Source organism: Eptatretus burgeri, chromosome 9 (assembly GCF_056783735.1).
Source record: "Eptatretus burgeri isolate ZD-2024b chromosome 9, Ebu_testis_v1, whole genome shotgun sequence".
Lineage (NCBI taxonomy): Eukaryota > Metazoa > Chordata > Myxini > Myxiniformes > Myxinidae > Eptatretus > Eptatretus burgeri.
Window position 1 is genome coordinate 85462716 of NC_140969.1, and position 10830 is coordinate 85473545.

The 10830-nt window shown below is 37.8% G+C and overlaps 1 protein-coding gene across 3 annotated transcripts in view; it reads right to left on the reverse strand.

Moving 5' to 3' along the window:
* STYX (serine/threonine/tyrosine interacting protein) overlaps positions 1-10579 on the reverse strand; it is a 49274-nt gene extending 38695 nt beyond the window's left edge. For 2 of the 3 annotated variants that reach the window (XM_085895912.1, XM_085895913.1), the window contains exons 1-2: positions 10348-10579; positions 10124-10156 (exon numbers count right to left, since the gene is read on the reverse strand). In XM_085895912.1, coding sequence (XP_085752038.1) covers positions 10124-10156; positions 10348-10428 — 114 coding nt within the window. In that variant the 5' untranslated portion in view covers positions 10429-10579. Of the gene's footprint in view, positions 1-10123; positions 10157-10268 lie in introns of all 3 variants that reach the window. The other variant, XM_085895914.1, reaches the window with a different exon arrangement.
* Positions 10580-10830: the final 251 nt, after the last annotated feature.

The following is a 10830-nucleotide window of genomic DNA, read 5'->3' on the forward strand; positions in this document are numbered from 1 at the left end:
GTGAATACCATGGATCCTGGAAAGGAAATATTACATTACAACTGCACAGAAATCAAAGTCTTAAATCGTGAAGACTACTCCACACGACACGATGCAGTGTGACGATGTTTCGGCAGAAGTGGTGTGCAAGACTCTGGCTCTGTTTAAAGAACAAACATTGGTGATCTCAGGGCACCCAGAGATCACCAAAGGTGAACCGACATCACATTTAACGAGCCGTCCCCCGTGTAGCGGAAGACGGGGCTTTGCAATCACGTGTGTGTGTGTGTGTGTGTGTGTGTGTGTGTGTGTGTGTGTGTGTGTGTGTGTGTGTGTGTGTGTGTGTGTGTGTGTGTGTGTCACTGGTTGTTATCTCCATTTGCTGGTTTGAGGAGGTGGAACGAAGTCCTCTCAGGACTCAAAGTCCTCTTCGCTCACTGCAGATCTGGATAAAATCACCAACTGGTCCAACACATGGAACATGCCTTTCAATCCTGACAAATCTCACACTCTCACAATGTCTCTCCCAAAGTACCATCTGGAAACCCCCCTATCTCTTTCCTCAAGAATCCTCTTGAAGAAGTCCTTTCATTCAAGCTTCTTGGTCTCACTATCTGCCATGATCTCTCCTGTGAAAGCCACATTTCCAAGCTGGCCTCCAAAGCCAGTCGTCGATTGGGCATCCTCCATCGTGCAAAGTCCTTCCTTGGCACATCTGAGCTCCTGAGCACATACAAAGCTTTGGTCCGCAGCCTGATGGAGTACTGCTCTCCCCTCTGGGCTGCTGCTCCCACCTCTCACCTTTCTCAGCTTCATGCTGTGGAAACCAAGGCATTTAGGATCATTGGTACCTCCCGTGATGAGGCTGGGTTTTTGGGTCTCTCACTCGCTTACCACAGGCAGGTCGGTGGTGTTTCTGTCTATACTGTCCACTCTCCGGCCTCGCCCCCCCCTGCTCTGTCTGAGATATGTCCCACACCATATTTCCACAGAGTGCTCAAGGTCCACCAGCAACCCTCTTCTGGTAAACCTACCAAAATCAAGAATCACTGCTCACCTTCACTCTTTCATTCCTGTTTTTTTCCAACTTTGGAACAAACTCCTACACTCTCTTCAATCCCATTCTTCCCTCCAGGCCTTCAAAATAACTGTTCACCACCATCTCTCATCTTCCCCCATCCAAAACATCCATTTTTTTTCTACACCCGCTAATCCACCCCAAACCCACACCCTTCAAATTCCTTGCTTTCCTTCCTGAAAGTCCCTGCAGTGTCCATGCAGTTTACCCGATGTACCCCACCCCATCCCTCTTCCTTCCACAGATCTCCTCATGTCTCTGTTCCACACTTTTTTTCCTTCCCTCTCCCACCCCTCGTCTCCTGCTCCCCTTGCTGTAAGTTCTGTGCGGTAGCTCTCATATGAGCCTCGACATTGTATACAAAAAAAAAGTATTCACCTCCACTTCGGTAAGGGATCGCAGCTCATGGACCAAGCTGTTCAACTTTGTTGTTCCCAGAGTTTTGTTCCGAGGTCTCTTTTCAGGATCATCACCGAACCATGGATTGCCTACAATTGTAGATTGTTTGTAGTAATATTCCTGGGAATTGTTTTCAAAATTTCAGTGAGGTTCTTCTTTATTATTCCTGTTGCTCCAATTAATTATCAACAGTACAATTTTGCCATTCTTCAGCGTTCAAGATCTCTTGATCTCATTTTTGAGATCGTGGTATCTGGTCATTTTCTATATTTGTGCCTAAAATATACCAAAATCGCTGGGTACTTTTTGTTCTGGACAACAACAAGGCTTGTTTTCTTTGTTCATGGTATTTATGGTGTTTTACATGTCATGTGGCGTTTCTGGATTCAAATCGACAAGTGGTGTTTATTGATTCAAATTGACAAGTGGTGTTTATTGATTCAAATCGACAAGTGGTGTTTATTGATTCAAATTGACAAGTGGTGTTTATTGATTCAAATCGACAAGTGGTGTTTATTGATTCAAATCGACAAGTGGTGTTTATGGATTCAAATCGACAAGTGGTGTTTATTGATTCAAATTGACAAGTGGTGTTTATTGATTCAAATTGACAAGTGGTGTTTATTGATTCAAATCGACAAGTGGTGTTTATTGATTCAAATTGACAAGTGGTGTTTATTGATTCAAATTGACAAGTGGTGTTTATTGATTCAAATCGACATGTGGCGTTTCTGGATTCAAATCGACAAGTGGTGTTTATTGATTCAAATTGACAAGTGGTGTTTATTGATTCAAATTGACAAGTGGTGTTTATTGATTCAAATCGACATGTGGCGTTTCTGGATTCAAATCGACAAGTGGTGTTTATTGATTCAAATCGACAAGTGGTGTTTATTGATTCAAATTGACAAGTGGTGTTTATTGATTCAAATCGACATGTGGTGTTTATTGATTCAAATCGACAAGTGGTGTTTATTGATTGAAATCGACAAGTGGTGTTTATTGATTGAAATCGACAAGTGGTGTTTATTGATTGAAATCGACAAGTGGTGTTTATTGATTCAAATCGACAAGTGGTGTTTATTGATTCAAATCGACATGTGGCGTTTCTGGATTCAAATCGACAAGTGGTGTTTATTGATTCAAATCGACAAGTGGTGTTTATTGATTCAAATCGACATGTGGTGTTTATTGATTCAAATCGACAAGTGGTGTTTATTGATTCAAATCGACAAGTGGTGTTTATTGATTCAAATCGACAAGTGGTGTTTATTGATTCAAATCGACAAGTGGTGTTTATTGATTCAAATCGACAAGTGGTGTTTATTGATTCAAATCGACAAGTGGTGTTTATTGATTCAAATCGACAAGTGGTGTTTATTGATTCAAATCGACAAGTGGTGTTTATTGATTCAAATCGACAAGTGGTGTTTCTTGATTCAAATCGACAAGTGGTGTTTATTGATTCAAATCGACAAGTGGTGTTTATTGATTCAAATCGACAAGTGGTGTTTATTGATTCAAATCGACATGAGGTGTTTATTGATTCAAATTGACAAGTGGTGTTTATTGATTCAAATCGACAAGTGGTGTTTATTGATTCAAATCGACAAGTGGTGTTTATTGATTCAAATCGACAAGTGGTGTTTATTGATTCAAATCGACATGAGGTGTTTATTGATTCAAATCGACAAGTGGTGTTTATTGATTCAAATCGACAAGTGGTGTTTATTGATTCAAATCGACAAGTGGTGTTTATTGATTCAAATCGACAAGTGGTGTTTCTTGATTCAAATCGACAAGTGGTGTTTATTGATTCAAATCGACAAGTGGTGTTTATTGATTCAAATCGACAAGTGGTGTTTCTTGATTCAAATCGACAAGTGGTGTTTATTGATTCAAATCGACAAGTGGTGTTTATTGATTCAAATTGACATGCGGTGTTTATTGATTCAAATCGACACGAGGTGTTTATTGATTCAAATCGAGACGAGGTGTTTATTGATTCAAATCGACATGTGGTGTTTATTGATTCAAATCGACATGAGGTGTTTATTGATTCAAATCGACAAGTGGTGTTTATTGATTCAAATCGACAAGTGGTGTTTATTGATTCAAATCGACATGTGGTGTTTATTGATTCAAATCGACAAGTGGTGTTTATTGATTCAAATCGACAAGTGGTGTTTATTGATTCAAATTGACAAGTGGTGTTTATTGATTCAAATCGACAAGTGGTGTTTATTGATTCAAATCGACAAGTGGTGTTTATTGATTCAAATCGACAAGTGGTGTTTATTGATTCAAATCGACACGAGGTGTTTATTGATTCAAATCGACAAGTGGTGTTTATTGATTGAAATCGACAAGTGGTGTTTATTGATTGAAATCGACAAGTGGTGTTTATTGATTGAAATCGACAAGTGGTGTTTATTGATTGAAATCGACAAGTGGTGTTTATTGATTCAAATCGACAAGTGGTGTTTATTGATTGAAATCGAAAAGTGGTGTTTATTGATTGAAATCGACAAGTGGTGTTTATTGATTGAAATCGACAAGTGGTGTTTATTGATTGAAATCGACAAGTGGTGTTTATTGATTGAAATCGAAAAGTGGTGTTTATTGATTGAAATCGAAAAGTGGTGTTTATTGATTCAAATCGACAAGTGGTGTTTATTGATTCAAATCGACAAGTGGTGTTTATTGATTCAAATTGACATGAGGTGTTTATTGATTCAAATCGACAAGTGGTGTTTATGGATTCAAATCGACATGAGGTGTTTATTGATTCAAATCGACAAGTGGTGTTTATGGATTCAAATCGACATGTGCTGTTTATTGATTCAAATCGACAAGTGGTGTTTATTGATTCAAATCGACAAGTGGTGTTTATTGATTCAAATTGACACGAGGTGTTTATTGATTCAAATCGACAAGTGGTGTTTATGGATTCAAATCGACATGAGGTGTTTATTGATTCAAATTGAAAAGTGGTGTTTATTGATTGAAATCGAAAAGTGGTGTTTATTGATTGAAATCGACAAGTGGTGTTTATTGATTCAAATCGACAAGTGGTGTTTATTGATTCAAATCGACAAGTGGTGTTTATTGATTCAAATCGACAAGTGGTGTTTATTGATTCAAATCGACAAGTGGTGTTTATTGATTCAAATCGACATGAGGTGTTTATTGATTCAAATCGACAAGTGGTGTTTATGGATTCAAATCGACATGAGGTGTTTGTTGATTCAAATCGACAAGTGGTGTTTATTGATTCAAATCGACAAGTGGTGTTTATTGATTCAAATCGACAAGTGGTGTTTATTGATTCAAATCGACAAGTGGTGTTTATTGATTCAAATCGACAAGTGGTGTTTATTGATTCAAATCGACAAGTGGTGTTTATTGATTCAAATCGACAAGTGGTGTTTATTGATTCAAATTGACATGTGGTGTTTATTGATTCAAATCGACAAGTGGTGTTTATTGATTCAAATCGACAAGTGGTGTTTATTGATTCAAATCGACAAGTGGTGTTTATTGATTCAAATTGACATGAGGTGTTTATTGATTCAAATCGACAAGTGGTGTTTATGGATTCAAATCGACATGAGGTGTTTATTGATTCAAATTGACAAGTGGTGTTTATTGATTCAAATCGACAAGTGGTGTTTATTGATTCAAATCGACATGTGGTGTTTATTGATTCAAATCGACAAGTGGTGTTTATTGATTCAAATCGACAAGTGGTGTTTATTGATTCAAATCGACAAGTGGTGTTTATTGATTCAAATTGACATGAGGTGTTTATTGATTCAAATCGACAAGTGGTGTTTATGGATTCAAATCGACATGAGGTGTTTATTGATTCAAATTGACAAGTGGTGTTTATTGATTCAAATCGACAAGTGGTGTTTATTGATTCAAATCGACATGAGGTGTTTATTGATTCAAATCGACAAGTGGTGTTTATTGATTCAAATCGACATGAGGTGTTTATTGATTCAAATCGACAAGTGGTGTTTCTTGATTCAAATCGACAAGTGGTGTTTATTGATTCAAATCGACAAGTGGTGTTTATTGATTCAAATCGACAAGTGGTGTTTATTGATTCAAATCGACAAGTGGTGTTTCTTGATTCAAATCGACAAGTGGTGTTTATTGATTCAAATCGACAAGTGGTGTTTATTGATTCAAATCGACAAGTGGTGTTTATTGATTCAAATCGACAAGTGGTGTTTATTGATTCAAATTGACATGAGGTGTTTATTGATTCAAATCGACAAGTGGTGTTTATGGATTCAAATCGACATGAGGTGTTTATTGATTCAAATTGACAAGTGGTGTTTATTGATTCAAATCGACAAGTGGTGTTTATTGATTCAAATCGACATGTGGTGTTTATTGATTCAAATCGACAAGTGGTGTTTATTGATTCAAATCGACAAGTGGTGTTTATTGATTCAAATCGACAAGTGGTGTTTATTGATTCAAATTGACATGAGGTGTTTATTGATTCAAATCGACAAGTGGTGTTTATGGATTCAAATCGACATGAGGTGTTTATTGATTCAAATTGACAAGTGGTGTTTATTGATTCAAATCGACAAGTGGTGTTTATTGATTCAAATCGACATGAGGTGTTTATTGATTCAAATCGACAAGTGGTGTTTATTGATTCAAATCGACAAGTGGTGTTTATTGATTCAAATCGACAAGTGGTGTTTATTGATTCAAATCGACAAGTGGTGTTTCTTGATTCAAATCGACAAGTGGTGTTTATTGATTCAAATCGACAAGTGGTGTTTATTGAATCAAATCGACAAGTGGTGTTTATTGATTCAAATCGACATGAGGTGTTTATTGATTCAAATCGACAAGTGGTGTTTATTGATTCAAATCGACAAGTGGTGTTTATTGATTCAAATCGACAAGTGGTGTTTATTGATTCAAATCGACAAGTGGTGTTTATTGATTCAAATCGACAAGTGGTGTTTATTGATTCAAATCGACAAGTGGTGTTTATTGATTCAAATCGACAAGTGGTGTTTATTGATTCAAATCGACAAGTGGTGTTTATTGATTCAAATCGACAAGTGGTGTTTATTGATTCAAATCGACAAGTGGTGTTTATTGATTCAAATCGACAAGTGGTGTTTATTGATTCAAATCGACAAGTGGTGTTTATTGATTCAAATCGACAAGTGGTGTTTATTGATTCAAATCGACAAGTGGTGTTTCTTGATTCAAATCGACAAGTGGTGTTTATTGATTCAAATCGACAAGTGGTGTTTCTTGATTCAAATCGACAAGTGGTGTTTATTGATTCAAATCGACAAGTGGTGTTTATTGATTCAAATCGACAAGTGGTGTTTATTGATTCAAATCGACAAGTGGTGTTTATTGATTCAAATCGACACGAGGTGTTTATTGATTCAAATCGACAAGTGGTGTTTATTGATTGAAATCGACAAGTGGTGTTTATTGATTGAAATCGACAAGTGGTGTTTATTGATTGAAATCGACAAGTGGTGTTTATTGATTGAAATCGACAAGTGGTGTTTATTGATTCAAATCGACAAGTGGTGTTTATTGATTGAAATCAAAAAGTGGTGTTTATTGATTGAAATCGACAAGTGGTGTTTATTGATTGAAATCGACAAGTGGTGTTTATTGATTCAAATCGACAAGTGGTGTTTATTGATTGAAATCGAAAAGTGGTGTTTATTGATTCAAATCGACAAGTGGTGTTTATTGATTGAAATCGAAAAGTGGTGTTTATTGATTCAAATCTACAAGTGGTGTTTATTGATTCAAATCGACAAGTGGTGTTTGTTGATTCAAATTGACATGAGGTGTTTATTGATTCAAATCGACAAGTGGTGTTTATGGATTCAAATCGACATGAGGTGTTTATTGATTGAAATCGAAAAGTGGTGTTTATTGATTGAAATCGACAAGTGGTGTTTATTGATTCAAATCGACAAGTGGTGTTTATTGATTCAAATCGACAAGTGGTGTTTATTGATTCAAATCGACATGAGGTGTTTATTGATTCAAATCGACAAGTGGTGTTTATGGATTCAAATCGACATGAGGTGTTTATTGATTCAAATCGACAAGTGGTGTTTATGGATTCAAATCGACATGTGCTGTTTATTGATTCAAATCGACAAGTGGTGTTTATGGATTCAAATCGACATGTGCTGTTTATTGATTCAAATTGACATGAGGTGTTTATTGATTCAAATCGACATGAGGTGTTTATTGATTCAAATCGACAAGTGGTGTTTATTGATTCAAATCGACAAGTGGTGTTTATTGATTCAAATCGACAAGTGGTGTTTATTGATTCAAATCGACAAGTGGTGTTTATTGATTCAAATCGACAAGTGGTGTTTATTGATTCAAATCGACAAGTGGTGTTTATTGATTCAAATCGACAAGTGGTGTTTATTGATTCAAATCGACAAGTGGTGTTTATTGATTCAAATCGACAAGTGGTGTTTATTGATTCAAATCGACAAGTGGTGTTTATTGATTCAAATCGACAAGTGGTGTTTATTGATTCAAATCGACAAGTGGTGTTTATTGATTCAAATCGACAAGTGGTGTTTATTGATTCAAATCGACAAGTGGTGTTTATTGATTCAAATCGACAAGTGGTGTTTATTGATTCAAATTGACATGAGGTGTTTATTGATTCAAATCGACAAGTGGTGTTTATGGATTCAAATCGACATGAGGTGTTTATTGATTCAAATCGAAAAGTGGTGTTTATTGATAGAAATCGAAAAGTGGTGTTTATTGATTGAAATCGACAAGTGGTGTTTATTGATTCAAATCGACAAGTGGTGTTTATTGATTCAAATCGACAAGTGGTGTTTATCGATTCAAATCGACATGAGGTGTTTATTGATTCAAATCGACAAGTGGTGTTTATGGATTCAAATCGACATGAGGTGTTTATTGATTCAAATCGACAAGTGGTGTTTATGGATTCAAATCGACATGTGCTGTTTATTGATTCAAATCGACATGTGCTGTTTATTGATTCAAATTGACATGAGGTGTTTATTGATTCAAATCGACAAGTGGTGTTTATTGATTCAAATCGACAAGTGGTGTTTATTGATTCAAATCGACAAGTGGTGTTTATTGATTCAAATCGACAAGTGGTGTTTATTGATTCAAATCGACAAGTGGTGTTTATTGATTCAAATCGACAAGTGGTGTTTATTGATTCAAATCGACAAGTGGTGTTTATTGATTCAAATCGACAAGCGGTGTTTATTGATTCAAATCGACAAGCGGTGTGCGTGTAATCGAAGAGATGAGGAGTGTGCGTGTAATAGAAGAGATGAGGAGTGTGCGTGTTATCGAATAAATGAGGTGTGTGTGTAATCGAATAAATGAGGTGTGTGTGTCATCGAATAAATGAGGTGTGTGTGTCATCGAATAAATGAGGTGTGTGTGTCATCGAATAAATGAGGTGTGTGTGTCATCGAATAAATGAGGTGTGTGTGTAATCGAAGAGTTGAGGTGTGTGTAATCGAAGAGTTGAGGTGTGTGTAATCGAAGAGTTGAGGTGTGTGTGTGTGTAATCGAAGAGTTGAGGTGTGTGTGTGTAATCGAAGAGTTGAGGTGTGTGTGTGTGTAATCGAATAAATGAGGTGTGTGTGTAATCGAATAAATGAGGTGTGTGTGTGTGTGTGTAATCGAATAAATGAGGTGTGTGTGTGTGTGTAATCGAATAAATGAGGTGTGTGTGTGTAATCGAATAAATGAGGTGTGTGTGTGTAATCGAATAAATGAGGTGTGTGTGTGTGTAATCGAATAAATGAGGGTGTGTGTGTGTGTGTAATCGAATAAATGAGGTGTGTGTGTGTGTAATCGAATAAATGAGGTGTGTGTGTGTGTAATCGAATAAATGAGGTGTGTGTGTAATCGAATAAATGAGGTGTGTGTGTAATCGAAGAGATGAGGTGTGTGTGTAATCGAATAAATGAGGTGTGTGTGTAATCGAATAAATGAGGTGTGTGTGTAATCGAATAGATGAGGTGTGTGTGTGTGTGTGTAATCGAATAAATGAGGTGTGTGTGTGTGTGTAATCGAATAAATGAGGTGTGTGTGTGTGTGTGTGTGTGTGTGTGTGTGTGTGTGTGTGTGTAATCGAATAAATGGTGTGTGTGTGTGTGTGTGTGTGTGTGTGTGTGTGTGTGTGTAATCGAATAAATGGTGTGTGTGTGTGTGTGTGTGTGTGTGTGTGTGTGTGTGTGTGTGTGTAATCGAATAAATGGTGTGTGTGTGTGTAATCGAATAAATGGTGTGTGTGTGTGTGTGTGTGTAATCGAATAAATGGTGTGTGTGTGTGTGTGTGTGTAATCGAATAAATGGTGTGTGTGTGTGTGTGTGTGTGTGTGTGTGTGTGTAATCGAATAAATGGTGTGTGTGTGTGTGTGTGTGTGTAATCGAATAAATGGTGTGTGTGTGTGTGTGTGTGTGTGTGTGTGTGTGTGTGTGTGTGTGTGTGTGTGTGTGTGTGTGTGTGTGTGTGTGTGTGTGTGTGTGTGTACGTGTACCCGGAAATCACCGATAAACAAGTCGAGCACAATGACGCTCGAAGTCAATGAGAACGAGACAAACGATCACATCCATTTCCCTTACTTGCATTTCCCTGCGCATCGTGTACGTCCATTCCTGAAAATAACACAGGAATTAAAAACAAATCAGCACCACCTGGTCGGACCAAGCGTCCAATTTCACCAAGAATCTCTCAAAACATCTTCAACCGAACGTTTCAAACACACACAACTCAAGGCGCGTGTCGACTAGACAGACATGGGAACGACGCGCAACGGCGGCCCTGCCGAGACTAGTCGAGCGCGTACCCCGATATCCTCGGCCTTGCCAGCGGGAAGCGCCGGGAACTGAAGTCGTAATGATTCCATGGTGTTCCTGTTGTCACCCATTTTGCTCTGGCTATTTGCAGTTACACATCGCGTCCATCACAGCGGCTCGGAGTACGAGCGGACAAGCGGCGCTGTGTCTTTCTGAAGGAAGGCCCTACGGTGTCCGTCACGGCCACAATGGCGAGCATTTCGCGTTTCGTTTGTTGAACTTGATTAAAAGCAATCGTGAAACCGGACGAGGGCTGGGAAACGGGTTTTGAGAGGAGAGTTGAGAGATTGAGTGAGCAAAAGTTTGTTGCATTAAATTATTTTATTTTGATCCGTTTATTTATGACGTATGCAGGTACCGCGGAGGTTCCTCTGAGCCTGCGTAAAAATCCCCTTTCTTCGACTCATCTTCTCGCAAACCTCCCTCCCTTCTCTCCCCACCCCTTGCTCTCTCTCTCTCTCCCTTCATCCTGA